This window comes from Rhinatrema bivittatum, chromosome 4 (genome assembly GCF_901001135.1).
Source record: "Rhinatrema bivittatum chromosome 4, aRhiBiv1.1, whole genome shotgun sequence".
In the NCBI taxonomy this organism is placed as follows: Eukaryota; Metazoa; Chordata; class Amphibia; order Gymnophiona; family Rhinatrematidae; genus Rhinatrema; species Rhinatrema bivittatum.
Genome location: NC_042618.1, coordinates 379,072,582 through 379,091,103, shown reverse-complemented (window position 1 = coordinate 379,091,103; position 18,522 = coordinate 379,072,582). Strand labels below are relative to the sequence as shown.

The window sequence follows — 18,522 nt, the reverse complement described above, 5'->3', positions numbered from 1 at the left end:
ATCCCTTTTTTTTGTTTTTCAACTTTCCTGCTCTCCGGAGCAGCAGTAAGTTGAATTGGCTGGCCGGTTGGCTAATGGCGCTGTCCCGGTCTGCCCATGCCCTGCCCCCTGCTCGCCCCTTTCTTCAAAGCCAGCTGTTCCACACTTATTAGGAGATACGTGCGTGGCTGTGGTGCTTTGAAAAAGCGAGCGGGGAGCGCGCAGCCCGGCCCCTGCGCATATCTCCCAGTATTGGTGTGGGCCGGCCTTTTAAAATTAGGCCATAAGGGTTTTTCCCATAGACACAAAATGGAAGAAAAGCCTTAATGAATCTGGCCCTTAGTTTGGATGAGTGTTCTGCTTGCTTAGGTACAATAATATGGAGTATTAATCTGCTCTTATTTTGAAATTCTTTATGTAACGTGTGAATATTTACTGTTCTGTAAATAGAGCTATAAGAAGGCATTTAATAAAATGCTGCATTGGAAGGATAATACACTATTAGATTTCAATATGTGATGGAACACTGTATGCCGGTATTCAAGGCATGAAGTTGGTGTAGCTGAGAAGACTGGTACATACATTTGTATGTAAAAGGACACAGGATCCTGTGTTACATTTTTCTGTACTCTGATGGTATTTTTTATGTTATATTTCTGTCTTATCACAGTTTGGGATATCTTCATAATGTTTGTTGGTGATTATTAGCATTAGTGTAGTTTTAGTTTATGCTTTCAATACATTTAAACACAAAAGAATGCTGCTCTAATATGTGTAAAATCTTTCATAGGTTGATGCCCTAAGGTTGCGACTGGAAGAGAAGGAAACATTTCTCAACAAAAAAACAAAACAGCTTCAGGACCTCACAGAAGAGAAAGGTACCCTGGCCGGTGAGATACGAGATATGAAAGATATGTTGGAAGTGAAGGAAAGAAAAATCAATGTCCTCCAGAAAAAGGTACTTTAAAAAAAATATATCAAAGCCAGAGCAGTTGAGTTTTGTATGGGGAAGCAAAGCAGACGGGTGCAGGACAGAGTTTGAGAATAAACTGGTATAAAATAGCAGAGCTACTTTTCACCAAACTTGGGAAAATGCAAGCATAATAAACAGATCTGATTTTCAGAATATCTACAATGCGTATTCATGATATGTGTGCATACATTTTGTGTAAGAAACATATATTTAAATATTATGATTAGCTCCCTGAAAATCAGGCTAGTTTGCAGCTCTCCAGGATTAGCGTTGAACATCCCTGTAGAAGAACCTTGACTGAATTGTAAAACATTAATTTGGAGATTTATTAACAAACTACTATATTGTATCGGTAAGGTTAAACATTTTGCAAGTCTAAGGGCCTGATTCATTAAGTCTTTTCTCCCATTCTGTGTCTATGGGGAAAAAAGTTTAATGAAACAGGCCCTAAAAGTTAAATTGTTTTTATGTTTGTGGAGGCTTATTGAAATGTAAAGTTTTTAATTGTGTATTGGACTTGCAAATTGCAACTCATAATTTAACAGCCAAATTTGTCTTATCATGGTTTATTGCTTGGAAAAAAATGATATGGCTCTCCAACAAGGAATGCAGCATTGGATTTTTTTGATTTCATATTAACTTGCCATCTGTTTTCCTGGTAGTTCAGCCTTGTATAGTTTCCTGTGATTTTATAATCAAGATTTTTTAGTCTGATTATTTCCTTCCTGCTCCAATAAGAGAATGGTATTTGGTTTAACCATATTTATCACATGTATTGGTTTTTTTTGGAGCTGGCGTTACAATCATTGTTAATCTTCATGCAAACATAACATACACTGCTGACTTTATGTTGAAAGAAACTGCTTTGAAACAGTGGGACATCATCTGGTTAATTACAGTGGCGTACAGATCCATGGTGTGTTTCAGTTGAAAAATGAAGCTAATATATTTCATCCAATGATCCACAGCAAAAGAAGCCAAGAGGAAAATAATAGTGAAAGTCAGATCAACACTATTGATCTCATTAAGACTTGGGAGATTTTCCTGTATCACAGCATGTTTAATTATTTATAAAGAATCCTGACAGGGCCATCCTTAAGTTATGATTGCTTAACCTTTGAGATGTCTGAGAATTATCCTTGCTTCCAAAAAAATGTGGCTTGATTAATCACAGGCAAGAATTCTTTTGTTTTTCTCTAATAATCATAAATCATTTCTCGTCTGTTCATTGTGTTGTCTGTTCTTTCTCGTTAAAATGTTTCCTTAACAAAGGGAGCACTGTGGCTGTTTTCTTGGTATTGTATTGTTAAAGGAGAATATTTCGTCATCGTTGGTAGCCAGACTAGCTGAATCTTTGAACCAAAAGTATGTAATTTGTCTTTTTAGAATAAAAATTGCAGAAAAGAACACATACAATTATACAAATATTTGGAGTAAAACTATTTCCTGAGAAAGTGTACCATGTACAAGAATCTATTGTTATAAAAAACATATCTATTGTTATAAAGTTTCAAAAGCTAGGTATTCCATACTACAGAGGGGAATTTCTCACGCAGCAACATATATAGCTAAGACAGTATATGGATTACATGATTCTTGCTGTCACATCCTGCAAAATACTTCCTTTTGCTCATCTTTTTGCCCGTTTGTATTTCCCTTTAAATACCTCCTTAAAAACTGTTCTTGCCATTTAATAGTCCAATTAATTATTTAGTGCCATGTGTCACTTGGGTTTATGTTTAATAATGGATTCCACTGAATGAACGCATGTACAAACTCAGGGAACAGTACTTTTCAAACGAACGCACAGGTGCACATATACATGCGTGCATCGGTGCGCCCCCAGAGATGTGGCAATTTTAAAAAAATACATATACATATGCGCGCATGGTATTAAATAGCCTAGGCGCGCATATCTGTGTGCCTAATTATAAGCTTGTGCACGCCCAGGAGTGTAAGTCAGCTTACAGACGTGCAAGGTAGGGTATTTTATAACAGAAGTGCATCCAGCCAATGACCAGTTTCATCAGTTTGTCCACCAGTTTGCCCAGTGTTCTGCTAGTTCCTCCCAACCATCCTGTTCTTTAGCCTACACTCCCCCAGGTTACTCCAAACTCATCTAACATCCCACAGATGCCTATACATTTTTTTTTAAACTTACCCCTCCTCCATAGCAGAAGTAAATTTACACGGCACTGGAGCTGGGCATAGGCCCAGGTGTGTAGGTACTCGCACGAGCATCTCTTGTCCCTATTCCAGAACACCACACCATGTTCCTTTTTTCTCCAATGTGAGATATTCATGCATTGGCTCGTGTGGACGCATCTGGCTGCCTTATAAAACCAGGCCAGATGCACACTCATCTCCTGATTACGGCATGCGTCCAGCTTCATTTACAGGTTATCAAGTTATCACAGAAAATTGCTAGCCTGAGATACCAGAGACAGAAAGGGATTGAAATACCCTCAGATGCTAAATTTGGAGTTTTAGATTTTAGGGATTTGTATTAGCTGTGCTTAATGGTAAAAATGTAGGACTTTTGGGGTTAATTTTATAAATGCTCACTTTGGTGCAGAGTGTTTAGTTACATTTTACAAATGTGCTTTCCCTTTGAAAATTATTCCAGAAAAACTACCTTCACATATTTATACCTGCTAATTTGGGCAAATAGTGTTTTTGAGAGAAAATACACATGTATACATGTAAGTACAATCCCCATCCCCTGTGAATGCCTCCTACTGCTGAGGATAAAAACACATGTATATAGAGCAGGAAACTTTCTAAAAGTATGGGTATGTACTCTAGATTTTGTTAAAATACTGTGTTGGGGTGGGGAGGAAATAGAGGGTATAACAGCTTAGACGGTAACTTTCATACTAGTGCACTGGCGTGCACCCAGGGATGCAGCCATTTTATAACTTGTGCACGTAAATGCTCGCATGTTATAAAATAGCCTGCACATGTGCGCCTAATTTTAAATAGGTACGTGTCTAGGCATGCAAATTACTTTTCTATCGTGTAAGTTGAGGAATTTTAAAAGGGGCGTGCATCCATGACATTGCCAGTTTAAGCCACCAGTTCGCCCAGTTAACAGCTAGGTTGTGCAAACCCCCTGGTTGAATAGCTTACACTCCCCAGTTACCCCAGACCCTTAAAACCCCTTAGGTATGGCTATTTTTGTATTTTTTTTTTTTACCTTGTTCTTAGCAAAAGTAAACTTGTGCGGCAGGGGATCTGAGTGCCTGCCCAGGCGCGTAAGTATATACAAGCACATCCCTTGGCCATGCCTCAAAATGCCCATGCCCTGCCTAGGCCATGCCCTCGCCACACCCTTTTTTGAAAAATTTTGAGAGGTGCATGCAATGGGAGATGTGTGCTTATCTGGCCAGCTTTTAAAATTCAGTGGGTGCGTGAGATACCGACTTGTATCTCTCAATTTTGGCATGTGATGGGCTTTTAAAATCTACCTCTTAGTGAATATAAATCTGGTAGTCTATGCCTAACTTCCAATAGATACATTCCAGCATCCTAAAAACACTTCTGAGTTTTATGTCTCTTGCATCCTTTTCAGTTAAGCTGTTTGTGAATTACAGGGGTATAGAATACAAAGAATATAATAGTAATTTATGTGCCCAATATTCAGTAAGACAGTGAACAGGTAAGTTATCTGGCTAAATTTAGCTGGGTAATATGTCCTGGGTATTCTGATGGATGAATGTCCCACTGAATATCACTGATTAAAGTTATCCGGCTAACAGTAGCCGGATAACTTTAAACCTACCCAAGCAGACTTTGAATATCAACGTTTATAAAGTTATCTGGCTATAGTTAGCCGGATAATTTTAGTCTTAACCGGATATTTTCAAAACGTATATAGCCCATTACGTGGCTAACTGAGGTTTTAAAAAATAAAGATTGAAGACCTACTGGCCCTAACACGTCTTCCCTCTTCCCTCCCACCCAAGGTCCAAATACTTGGCCCTGCTGGGCCGAGCCTGCAGCCCTGCAAATCCCCTCCATCTGATTTCCCTCAAAAGTGCTTAGTGACACCAGCAGCGCCAGGCCTGGGTTGTGTTAGGGCCACTTCTGCGATCCCAGTGAAGAATAAGGGCAATTCAGGTACCAGGAGGATAAGGGTTGGAGTGGAGGGAAGTGGGGGAGACTAGAGAATATAATTCTTTTGATATTTCATTGGGACCTGGGATGAGATTGGGACCAGCTGCAGTGCTTATATTTTCAAATCAGATAGAGGGGGTTTGGAGGGGTTATGCAATCTTGGCCAAGCAGGGCTGAGCATTTGGAACTTGGGTAGGAGGGGGGGGGGGGGGGGATGTGTCAGCGGCAGCAAGCCCATGATCTTTTTTTTTCCCAAAACCTCTATACACCACTAAACCGGCTATATTCTTTTGAATATAGCCAGTTAAGTCTAAAGTTATCTGGTAACATGTTCCAGGATAACTTTAGACCTATTCTCGGACACGTCTAGAGTTATGCCAAAATCTTATGTGGCTAACTCTTAATGTCGGAGTTAGCCAGATAAGTTATTCACCTAAATCTGCCCCACCCCAGAACGTTTCTAGCATGCCCCTTTCTTATTCAGCTGGCTAACTTAGACCTAGATTCATCATTTTGCTATAAATTTCACATGAATAGCACCCATGATAAAAAAAAAAAAAAAAAAGGGGGAATGGTAAGGAAAATTGTTCAGATACCGCAACATGCATTATTTTACTGCTTCACATAGGTATTTACTGCAATGTGTGTTAAATTTATTGCACCTGCGATAACGCCATAACACCTGCAATAAAAATCGCATCGCGAGATGCGTATGCAAATTTTTCTAAATTTAGTCAAAAGGGAGGATTTTGGGTGTTTATGAAAATGAGGGGTATTTAATGTTGTGTGCAATAGCATAATGCATGTTATCACGCTGGAAGTAACTACACCTTTTTTCCTGGCATTATGCTGTGCCTGAAATGGGATTAGTGATAAATATTGCAAATCCTGTTTCGAGAGGGAGTGGAGGGGAGAGAGAGAAAGAGTGCCTCTGGGGTGGCACATGTGTTAATCAACTATTTATACCACTGAGGAGTGTCAACTAGTAATTCGAGGTGAGGTTTTGATAGTGGTGTAGGGTTTGGGGGACAATTTTAAATGCACAGCCAGAGGTACGAACAGCACAGTACACATCAGTGAAGATTTGATATGATTTAAAGTGAAGAAAGGTACACAAAGATGCGATTTGTACAATTTCTTGAATGATCCTGTAGCTGGATAAGAGAGGGGAATTTTCAAAACTAGCCATTTAGATGGATAAATTACAAACTATCCATCTTAATGGCTTTGAATACTGACTTCTATAAGTTTATAAAATTGTTTTTAAAAAATGTGATATTTTGTAAACATCTTAGTGAGGTACATTCCTTTTAATCCATGCCATGATGCTTCTGGTGGTTTTTTTTAAATTTGATATTGTATTAACACAATTGAAAGTTTAAAATGATCTTAGATTTTGTGTGTGTATATGTGTCAAATTTATTTATTTGTCTATTAATTACTTTATTGTGTTTTTATTTGATGTTCCACTTTTTATCATTAATGGCCTCTAAGTGGACTAAAATAAATTTAAAGTAGGTTACAATAGTATTAGATCAACAAACAATATTGGTTGAGCATCTATATATTTTAAGACAGATTCAGAGGTTATTTTGTTGTTGCTGTAGAAATATTTATTTATTTATTTGAAGCTTTTTTATACCGACATTCGTTTGCACATCACATCGGTTTACATGGAACAGGTATAAAAATAACGTTAAAGATTTACATGGAACAGGTAGTAAAATAACATAAATAATGCATGGAAACAAGGAAAGAATAACATCTTAAGCCCATAACAGTGGATTACAAAAATTAAAAACAAGGTTGATTATTAAACATAGTGTGTAAATGAAATGGGGAGAGGAAAAAGATAAGTAACATGAATGAAAGAGCGATGAAAAAAAAATTTGAGCAGGAGGATTGTATAGGTTATAAGGTACTGTGGAAGGGATTGTATAAGGTACTGGCGCAAGTATTGTATAAGTTAGTTATTTTAGAACATGGAGTTTATAGTAGCATTCTTTTATGGAGGAGTTAATGAATTTTTTTAGGTCCAGTTGGTTATCTAAGATGACGCCTAGATCTCGTACATGTTGAGAGATAGATATTGAAGGGGGAAAGGAGTTGATGTCAGAGGGGGTCATGGTATTATGTTGAGGAGAAATGATAAGGAGTTCAGTTTTGGATGTATTAAGGGTGAGATTAAGATTTGTGAGGAGATGGTTAATCGAAGAGAGACAATTTTCCCAGGTTTTGAGGGATTTGGATAAAGATTCTGTAATGGGAATAAGGATTTGGATGTCATCCACGTAGATGAAGTGAGTGAGACCTAGATCGGAGAGGAGTTGGCATAGGGGCAGCAAGTAAATATTGAAAAGAGTAGAGGATAGAGAGGAGCCTTGGGGAACGCCTCGAGGTAAATTAATGGGTTTGGATTCGCTATTACCTATTCTGACCTTGTAGTGTCTATTATCCAGGTAAGATTCAAACCAGCGAAGGGCGGTTCCTGTAATGCCAATTTTGGTGAGTTGCTTTAGTAGAATATTGTGGCTGATGGTGTCAAAGGCAGATGATATATCTAGTAATGCAAGAATGTAAGAGTGGCCATTATCTAAACCTTTGATGAAGAGTGTCCATGAGGGAGATTAGAAGAGTTTCAGTGCTGAAGAATTTGCGGAAACCAAATTGGAAAGGGAATAAAATATTGTGTTTTTCTAAATGATCAGAGTTGGAGGTTTACTACTTTTTCCATAAGTTTTGCTAAAAAGGGTAGGTTTGAGATTGGTTGAAAGTTGGCAGGTTCTGCAGGGTCGAGGTTAGGTTTCTTTAGTATAGGATTGACAATGGCTTGTTTTAATGAGGCAGAGACATTTCCAAGAGTGAGGGAACAGTTGATGATTCCAGCTAGGGGTTTGGCTATTATGTTTGGGATTGTCAAGAGGGATTTTGTGGGGATGGTATCGAATGGGTGTGATGCAGATTTTATTTTCTTTAAGAGTGATTCTATTTCGGAGGAGGAGGTAGTCTCAAAGGAGTCCAGGGTAGCGTTAGGGTTTTTTGGGAGGGCGCTGGTGTAAGGGGTGGGTGGAAAATGTAACATAAGTGAAGAACATAAGAAATTGCCATGCTGGGTCAGACCAAGGGTCCATCAAGCCCAACATCCTGTTTCCAACAGAGGCCAAAACCAGGCCACAAGAACCTGGCAATTACCCAAACACTAAGAAGATCCCATGCTACTGATGCAATTAATAGCAGTGGCTATTCCCTAAGTAAAATTGATTAATAGCCATTAATGGACTTCTCCTCCAAGAACTTATCCAAACCTTTTTTGAACCCAGCTACACTAACTGCAGTAACCACATCCTCTGGCAAGAAATTCCAGAGCTTTATTGTGCGTTGAGTGAAAAAGAATTTTCTCCGATTAGTCTTAAATGTGCTACTTGCTAACTTCATGGAATGCCCCCTAGTCCTTTTGTTATTCGAAAGTGTAAATAACCGAGTCACATCTACTCGTTCAAGATCTCTCATGATCTTAAAGACCTCTATCATATCCCCCCTCAGCCATCTCTTCTCCAAACTGAACAGCCCTAACCTCTTCAGCCTTTCCTCATAGGGGAGCTGTCATAGGGGAGCTGTCATTGAAAAAGTGGGCAAGGTCATCACATTTGATTTTGGAGTCGTCATCAGATATAGGAGGGGAACATTTTAGTAAGATCAGAGACATAAGAGAAGAGGGCTAATGCATTGTATTGAAGGTTGTGAATTTTAAGAGCGTAGAAGTCTTGTTTAGTTTTAAGGATAGTAGTTCTGTAGATGTGAAGGGAGGATTTCTATGAGGCCAGTTGAGTAGGAATACTTTTGTGGTAACTAGGTTGCTGTACAGGAAGTCTCTATTGGGAAAGCTTGGCTAAAAAGCATTAGCTTTTTTTCTGAAGGTGAGGTAGCTGGGTTCCAGGCATAGGGATAATGGAAATATGTTCCAGATCTTTGGTGCGTAACAGCTAAAGGCCAAAAGTTTGGTGCAGGACAGTGTAGCAAAGGCCAGAGGTGGGGTGGAAAGCAGAGCCAATTGGGAAGATCTGAGTTCTCTCTTGAGGGCACTGTGGGAGAAGGAATTACAAGAGATAATCTGGGGCTTGTTTGTTCATGCACTTTAAGATGCAGCAGAGTGATTTGAAGTTGATCCTTCTCTCTTACTAGTAGCCAGTGTAGCCAGACTAGAATAGGTATTATGTGGTCAGATGTTTTTGCTCTTACTAGAATTCTTGCTGTTGTGTTATGTAGGAGCTAAAGGCGATTTGAATATTATAGGGAGATGCCATTGAATAAAGAATTGCAATAGTCAATTCTGCTTGTGATTAGTTCAAGGATTACTGTAGCAAGATTGTGTTTATCTTGGTTGTTCTTTAGTTGACAGATCTGCATGAATAAGGTTTTTACTACTTTAAAGATGTGTGTTTCCATACTAAGGTTTTGATCAAGTAGGACCCCTAAGCTTTATACTGATTCTTTGGGCTGTAACGGAGTGTCTGATGGTAGGGTGGTGACTATAAGGGATGATTTTGATGGCTTATCCAGAGAAGTTTCGATTTAGAGGGTTTCATTTTTAGTTTCTGGTTGCCGAACAGTTGAGCCACTGATATAAGAACATTAGTGAGATTAGAAATGGAGGGTGATTGATTGGCTCCAATTTTGACTCAGAGTTGGATCTCATTCGCAAAAAGATGACATTCAATGTTTAAGACCTGTAAGAGATCACATATCGGACAGATGTAAATGTTAAAAAGAACTGGGGAAGGACTGAGCCTTGAGGGACTCAACACGTGAGCGTTCAAGTTTCTGAGAGTTTATTTGGCTTAAGTCTGGGTTCTTTTAGAAAGATTGCAAACCTGTCTAGGGTAGTATCTTCAATGCTGATGTCACATAAGCATTGGATCAGATGTTGGTGGCCGACTATGTTGAAGGCAGCAGAGAGATCTAGCAAGATGAAGAGGGAATCAATGCCATGTTCAATTAGTAATGGCTAGTAGAACAGATTTAGTTCCATGGCCTTTCCTAAAATTGGATTGTTCACAGTGTAAAATGTTTTTCTCTAGATGGTTAAGGAGTTGGATATAAACTACTTTTTCTATTAGCTTAGAGAGGAAGGGGAGTGTAGAAATTGGGCAGTAGTTGTGATCTGATTCAGATTTTTTTTAGAATCGTTTGATTGCACTTTTGAGTGAGTGAGGGAAGGTGCCTTGAGATAGGATGACATTTACAGTAGTTGTCAGCCAGAGGATTAAATCTTGCTTCAGGTTGCGGATGGGTCTAGTGGGCTAGAGGATTGACTGATTCTTTGTAGGATCTTCTCTATTTGTTGTGGGGTGATGATCATGAAGTCAGTTAGTGGGATTAGTTTGGCTGAGGTTTGATAGGAGGTAGTATCTTTGGGAGATGTAGTGCTGTGATAGGTGAAGTTGAGGAGGAAAGTGTGGAATGGGCATGTGAGCAACAGTATGCTGAAATTTACATTGTACGTTAAGTACACGCGTATCATTTAAAATATCCCTACCCCGCGAGTGTGTGGAGACTTTACGCGCATACTCACAAGTAACCATGGGGTGGAGGTGGGGAGAAACAGTCTGACACTCTATATCTCCCACTGTAAGAGGAGCACTTTCAACTTGGGGTGGGTTTTTTGGGGGACAGTGTTACAATAATCTACAGACCCTTGCACCCTAGGCAGACCAATGTAAAATCACCCCACCAAAATCCATCCTTAGTTGAAAGTGCCTCTCTTACAATGGGAGATATATAGAATATCAGACTTTCTCTCTCCCTCCCCCCCCCCCCCCACCCTCCAAGTGTTCAGGATCCCTTTGGTCCAAAATCTCCAGGCTTGCACCTCATCAGGACCAGTAGTAAAGTTACACAGGTAACATAGCACATGTTGCCATGTTTAGCCTTGCAAAATTAGAGGGTTACGCTTGTAAATGTTGGCCCCACCCCTTTTCTGTCTCCTTATTCTTGTTGCACGCATAGGTATGTATGGTGTACTTCCTGGCTTCTTAAAATTTGCATTGCTCATGCGTGGTCCACATACGCCTGTACGGGTCTGTTTTTGCATGAGCAACACTTTTAAAATCTACCTAAATCTAGCGAAGATCTAATTTTTTGGATTTTTTTCTGTGAAGAATTGAGCAAAGATCATCAGTGACAATGGTGGGTGTTTGAGCTTCAAGTTTAGAAATTTTTGAGCTTCAAGTTTAGAATTGAGCAAAGATCAACTTGAGCTTCAAGTTTAGAATTGAGCAAAGATCATCAGTGAAGAAAGATCATCAGTGACAATGGTGGGTGTTTGAGCTTCAAGTTTAGAAATTTTTCACACAAGTTCAAAGAGTTTACTCAGCTGATTCATCATTAGTTTAGAAATGTCATTTTTTGCTTGATGGATGGCTTTGTATTTTTTGGAGTGTTCATTGCAAGGCTGGGTGTTAGAATGTGTTTTCCATTTACACCAAGCCCATTCAAGTTGTCGAGATTATTGTTTGAGTACGTGGAGACCTTCATGGAACCAATAAAACAGTTTTGGTGGGATTTGGTTTGAGAGGTGCTAATGTCTCAATGGCAGAAGTAAATGTCTTATTCCACTAGTTCAGGCTGGTCTGAAGTTTTGATGTTAGTTGTTATTTGTAGGTGTTTTCATAGGGTGTCACTGGAGACTGCAGACGAGCTTCTGTATGGAGGTCTTGGTGTTTGCGTGATAAGTGTTTGACTAGGATTTTGTAAGGTAATCTAGATCAGGTTGTGTTCTGACTAGGGGATAAGAATCACTGATAATGAAGCTAGATATATTTTGATATTGAAAGAATGGAAAATTACATCGAGAGTGTGTCTGTTTATGGGTTGGAATCTTGACTATTTTGGTGAGACCCAGGTCATACATGTTTCGCTGGAATGTTGAAGCAAGCCCTTAAGGGGGACTTCCATGTTGTCTTTCTGACCAGCCCTTCCTTGCACCAATTTTAAAATTGTCATTGTGGCATGAGGTTAAAGAGTTAGCATTATAGATACATCCAGATAGTATTTTTTTGACCCAGTACTTTTCTTCCTTCTCCTTTGTGCCCCCAGCTCAATCAGAACCAGAACTGGTATCTGGTGACATGGACCTTCATTTTCAACTACCTGAGAATTCCCTCCCTCCCCCTATTTTATAACCATCTCAATGAATCTAGTCTGCTCATTTCACTGACAGTTCATGGCTGGAGGCAATGCACCAGGGCTCCTTCCAGAACTCTGCAATCATGGACTCTAAATCTAACCTCTAGGTGTTACTTGAGCAATAACCATGACTCCCCTTCCTTGGGGATTATGAATATTGGTGCTCAACCTACCCAGTCCCAATCAATCCAAGGAGTTGGAAGACCTGAGTTGGGGATTGAATCAGGGGCAGTGTACAGCATCCACATAATATTCTAGAAATATCAGTAATGTTTGATATTGCTTTTTTCTGGTGATGTATTGAATTTTACAGTAATCATTATTGCATATTAACCAAGCCTTTGTGCCTCCATTCTCTTAAATAGGGCTTCATATTGTTTACATATGTGAATTTACTTCCATATCAGGACAATTTTCAAAGTGATTTCTGAGGATGAACGGGTTTACCTGTAGGAAAAAAGAACTTTGAAATTTGTCACATTTCTTTGTGAGGAAAAAAATGATGGTACAGGAGGTGGGGTTAGGGCAGGACTGCTAAAATTCTGCTAGGATTTCATTTTGAAATCCTTCTATGTTCTTTCCTCTGCATGCTTTGCACTTGCAAAATACAAGCAGTAAAGAGGATATTCAAAGGAGAACTCTGTGGGGAACTTCCCTTTGAATATTGACTTGCAGGCCTGTGTCCCTGCAAGTGCTGCGGGGAGCATGAAGATTGCCCTCGGGAGGGCTATTTTCAGCTCCCCCATGTATCTTGCCACTCTAAGCAGATTTTCTAAGGGAAACTCTCTGCGGCCTTTTCCTTTGAAAATCTTCTGGCAGCTGATGTCGTGGAGAGCTTTTTAATCCACATATGTTGAAGGTGCAAAGTACTTAGGATAAACAAAACACAAGCATTTCAAAATGCATGTGCCCTAACCCACCCTCTTTCCCAATGAGAAAATGTATGTGTGCTATTGACAGAACTGGGTGGTAATTTTTGAAGGGAGGTTTTTTATGGGTAAGCTCCCATTTACTCATAGAAATCCTTTTAAATGTTATCCACACAGGCTGCTTCCATTATTTTTATTATTTTAAACCCAGTCAAAATTTTCAAGAGGAGAAAGCAGGCGTATTCTTAAAGTTGTTTCACTCATCTTTTTAAGTTTACAGGAATTTGTGTCTCAGAGTTTGATGCGTTACTTTAACTTACATGGATAATGTTAGAAAGCTTAACAAATACTATGCAGGAAACGTAGACTAGATCAGTCGCAAACATTTTTAATGAGATCTGCTTCCTGAATGTTGGACTAACCCATTCAAAATTAATAATGATTAGTACAGCATTCAAAGAGGGACAGGTTAGACATGCTTTTTTCTGTAATGGAGAGCATGTCTGACTTTTCTTGCTAGACAGATTCTTTAGCTGAGTAACACTGTAATTTATATTTCTTCAAAAAGATGGTTCAGAAGAAACTCCATCTGCCTTTGACTAAGTATCACAGCAGGTTGCTCACAGATGCTAACTATACAGCCTGTATGTGCAGAAAAGGTTATTTAGACCTTTGCTCTATGAAATTCATACAATCTGTGAGCTCTTTTTGTAGTTCATGCATGACGATATTCTAAAAGATAGCAAATCTAGTGGAAAGAAATAACAGAACTTATAACATATGCCATCATGGCATAAGGAAGATGTCTTGTTTTGTAGAGGAAGAAATGGCACGTGAGGCACAATCAAGATTTAGGTAGAGAAACCTTTAGCAACCACTAAAATTATCATGTTTAGTTTAAAAATGGTAATACATCTAAAAGAATTCTGAAGAAAATTATTATTTTGCTAGCAATCACATTCCTTTTAGGTATTCATCTACTGTAAAGTCTTAACATAAAGCCTGGTCACACTGTAAAAGCTCATCTTTGTATTCAGAGTTGTTATTACAGATATAAAATGTACTTAACAGAGGAGGAATGTCTATTTGTTCATATATTTGTCAGTTGGTGCTTAAGTTTCAGCTTCTGAGTTTCATTAGCTCCAAGGGAAAGTAGTATAGTTGCCATGTGGGATATGCAGAAATACAGGGTAACAAATAAATTGTAGGTGATACCATTTTATTTGGCTAACTTAATATATTTGTTACTAGCTTTCTAGAGCTATGCATCCTTCATCAAGTCAGTGCAGAATGAGCTAGAGATGAAGGTACCTGAATATTCAAGCAGAATACCGACCCAGCTTATTTTTTCATTGGTCTGTTAAAGGGGGCATAACCCATGACAGCTAGTCACAAATATTTTAAATTAATCCAATAAAAAGATATCACCTACAACCTATTTTGTTGACTTGTATTTCTAAGTATTTTCAAGAGAATGGCACAGAATGTTTTTTGAAGAGGGAAGAAGCATAACAGGGATATTATTGTGGCCCAGGCTGAATAAGTATGTAAACAGTGTCCAAGTCACCATGTTGGTCAAAGCCTTCTGAAATGACATGGGCTAAAATTATATTGCTATAAACTCCCTCAAGGATTAATAGAGCACAATAATATCCAACAAAAGACACAGAGATATAATCTACCAGGTACTGTAACATCAGTGTTATCATAAGAAAGCTTATGTAAAACTATAGTTTTTGTTTTATACCCTGTTGCTAAGAGAAAAAGGTTATTTTTCTTTACTTACTAATGCTTTGGGGAATAGCTGTCACTTCAAGTCAGAAAACATAATTAAGTCCCCTAACTCTCTGCAGCAGCTTGAAGGTAGAATTTTTGGCAAAACATATAGATTTTGTGTCCAAACTTTTAAAATTCCACTACAGCAGTTCTGCATTATGTTTGCAGCACAAAATATATAAATATCTATCATCCCAAGTGGTGAGCTATTATTGCACATGGAAACAAAGTCTATCTTTTTCTAATATTGAAAACCATATTTTACAGCTACTGTACTAGCAGTATAAGTAAGCCTTAGTGTAGCTCCTGCATGGAGTTACTGAATTTCATGAGGCAGTCTCCAGTAAAATGTCAATGTATGGTCATTTAAGTTGAGAAAAATCAGTCGTATGAAAATTTTTATTTTACTACTTACATATGGTGAAACATACACTGCTTACCCTTTTGCAGGTATTGATGGCAAAAGTTAATGTGATCATAGCTGCCTGTGGAAAATGAAAAAATATTGAGCTTGCTTCTGTAGAAGAAAGCAGGTTATTTGGAACAGTTTGTTTGCCATTTTCTTTCTTTGTCATTTATTTATTCATGCAAACAGCACATTTTAATAGGAAAATGTTAAATGCAAGAAATTCATCAGTAAACAACTCTTTAGCAGTAAGCAAACTATAAATATAGGAAGTGAATTTTGTAATAGCCTTCTTAAAAAGTCAGCAAATATGCACGTTAGACCAATTTTCAAAGCAAACCTTTGCATGTATGTTTGCTTTGAAAATTATTCCAGCAAAACTAACGGCCAGATTTTAGAATCCTGTGGTTTATGCGCATGGCCGGGCCTTGTGCACGCCGAGCGAATTTTCAAAGGGGCCCGGAAACGCGCATAAACCCGGCAGGCCGGGGGGCGGGAAGTGGAGGGATGGAGGCCAGCTGGGACAGCGGTTATTAGCTGCTGTCCTAGGGAAGCTTGCATTGGCAGCCAGCCGGCGCACGTAAATTAATTCTGTTCCTGAGGAGCAGCAAGTAATAAGACAAAAAAATTGAGCCAAGGTAGGTTAGTTTTAGGGGGTGGGGAGGAGAGGGGAAGGAAGATTAGGCAGGGGGTTAGGGAAGTTCCCTCCCAGTCTGCTCCTTAATTGGAGGGAACTGGGGAAGACTCTATTGCGTTGCTGTGAGGCGTTTGCAAAATTACACACACCACCTTTGCACGCGCTGCACACACATACACGTGGCCACCCGATTTTATAATATGCGTGCACCGGCGTATGGATATTATAAAATTGGCGCATCCATTGTGTGCATGCCGGAAAGCACGTGCACATGGATGCGTGCGCACACGTTATAAAATGTACCCCTAACCGTACACAATTGCCCCTGCAAATTTATGTGTAGGAAATTTTCATGGGAATTTATGTGCATAGTTTTCAAAATGCAGAAGAATGCGCAAATCTAAACCCCTCCCCACCTCCATCTCCAGGAATGCCTCCACTGAATCTGAGTAAACTTAAGTGCAAACGAGATATGTACATAAGTTTACCCATATATTGGTAAATCACAGTTTTACCCATGGAAGCACCTTTGTAATTTACCTTCATAGTGTAAGAAAACTAATCTGCGAGGCTGCCACAGCCCGTGGCGGCGAAGAGGAAACCAGACGCTGATGAAGCAAGGCCGCCACAGCCCGTGGCGGTGAAGAGGAAACCCGACCCCGACCGAGGCCACCACGGGAGCCCATTCCCGTGGTGGCGCAAAAAGAAGGCCCACTGGAGCAAAGCCGCAACGGAACTGAAGCCCATCCCTGCAGTGAAGAAAGAATACGTTTTTGGTGAGAGTGGGTGTGTCTGTGTGTGCATGAGTGCCTGGGTGAGAGCTGGTGTGTCTGTGTCTGCATGAGTGCCTGGGTGAGAGCTGGTGTGCGTCTGTGGGTGTGAATGAGTGCCTGGGTGAGAGCTAGTGTGTCTGTGTGTGCATGAGTGCCTGGGTGAGAGCTGGTGTGTCTCTGTGTGAATGAGTGCCTGGGTGAGAGCTGGTGTGTCTGTGGGTGTGAATGAGTGCCTGGGTGAGAGCTGGTGTGTTTGTGGGTATTAATGAGTGCCTGGGTGAGAGCTGGTGTGTCTGTGGGTGTGTATGAGTGCCTGGGTGAGAGCTTGTGTGTTTGGGTGTGAATGGGTGCTTGGGTGAGAGCTTGTGTATGTGGGTGTGAATGGGTGCTTGGGTGAGAGCCTGGTGTGAATGGGTGCTTGGGTGAGAGCCTGGGTGAGAGCTGGTGTGTGTGGGTGCCTAGGTGAGCTGATGTGTGTGGGTGTGAATGGGTGCCAGTGTGAGAGCTGGTGTGAATGAGTGCCTGGGTGAGAGCTGGTGTGTCTGTGTGTGAATGAGTGCCTGGGTGAGAGCTGGTGTGTCTGTGGGTGTGAATGAGTGCCTGGGTGAGAGCTGGTGTGTCTGTGGGTATTTAAAACTTGGCTCTTTCACCAAGCCTTCCCTGATCCACCAGACAATAACTAGTTGTCTTTCACCTCTACCCAGTCAGGCACTCTTTTTCACAAAAATTGGACTTGGAGACTTTCAGGTTAAAGCACTGTTTTAAGCTTTTAATTCATACGCTCTATGGTAACACCACTTATTTATTACCTGCCTTTCTTCCTTCCAGCTTGTTGTAAGCTTCCAAGTTCTCTTTCCCTGTTGATTGTAACTTTGACTTATTCCTGCCTATCGTTATCTCTCGTTTACTTGAATTGTTACTCCAGTTATTCCCCTTGTTAAATTGTAAACCGATCCGATATAGTTATTTACTATGAAGGTCGGTATAAAAAACTGTTAAATAAATAAATAAAATAAATAATGAGTGCCTGGGTGAGAGCTGGTGTGTCTGTGGGTGTGAATGAGTGCCTGGGTGAGAGCTGTGTGTCTGGGGGTATTAATGAGTGCCTGGGTGAGAGCGTGTGTGTTTGGGTGTGAATGGGTGCTTGGGTGAGAGCTTGTGTATGTGGGTGTGAATGGGTGCTTGGGTGAGAGCCTGGTGTGAATGAGTGCTTGGGTGAGAGCCTGGGTGAGAGCTGGTGTGTGTGGGTGCCTGGGTGAGCTGATGTGTGTGGGTGTGAATGGGTGCCAGTGTGAGAGCTGGTGTGAATGAGCGCCTGGTGAGAGCTGGTGTGTCTGTGTGTGAATGAGCGCCTGGGTGGTGTGTATGTGTGTGAATGAATGCATGGGTGAGAGCTGGTGTGAATGGGTGCTTGGGTGAGAGCTGGTGTGAATGGGTGCTTATGTGTGTGGGATTGAATGGAAGCCTGGGTGAGAGCATGTGTCTGTGGGTGTGAATGGGTGCCAGGGTGAGAGTTGGTGTTAATGGGTGCTTGGGTGAGAGCTTGAATGGAAGCCTGGGTGAGAGCTGGTGTGAATGGGTGCTTGGGTGAGAGCTTGTGTCTGTGGGTATGAATGGGTGCCTAAGTGAGAGCTTGTGTCTGTGGGTGTGAATGGAAGCCTGGGTGAAAGCTTGTGTCTGTGGGTGTGAATGGAAGCCTGGGTGAGAGCTTGTGTGTATGGGTGTGAATGGGTGCCAGGGTGAGAGCTGGTGTGAATGGGTGCTTGGGTGAGAGCTTGAATGGGTGCCAGGGTGAGAGCTGGTGTGAA

The 18,522-nt window shown here is 40.4% G+C and overlaps 1 protein-coding gene across 5 annotated transcripts in view; it reads left to right on the top strand.

Annotated features, from left to right (window-relative positions):
* The window catches only part of ERC2 (ELKS/RAB6-interacting/CAST family member 2), a 1,638,183-nt gene that overhangs the window by 509,871 nt on the left and 1,109,790 nt on the right, over window positions 1-18,522 (top strand). For all 5 annotated transcript variants that reach the window (XR_003856601.1, XR_003856602.1, XR_003856603.1 and 2 more), the window contains one exon: window positions 770-937. Coding sequence is in view for 1 of the 5 variants with exons in the window: in XM_029600911.1 (XP_029456771.1) it covers window positions 770-937 (168 nt within the window). In the remaining 4 variants the exon portion in view is untranslated. The remainder of the gene's footprint in view (window positions 1-769; window positions 938-18,522) is intronic.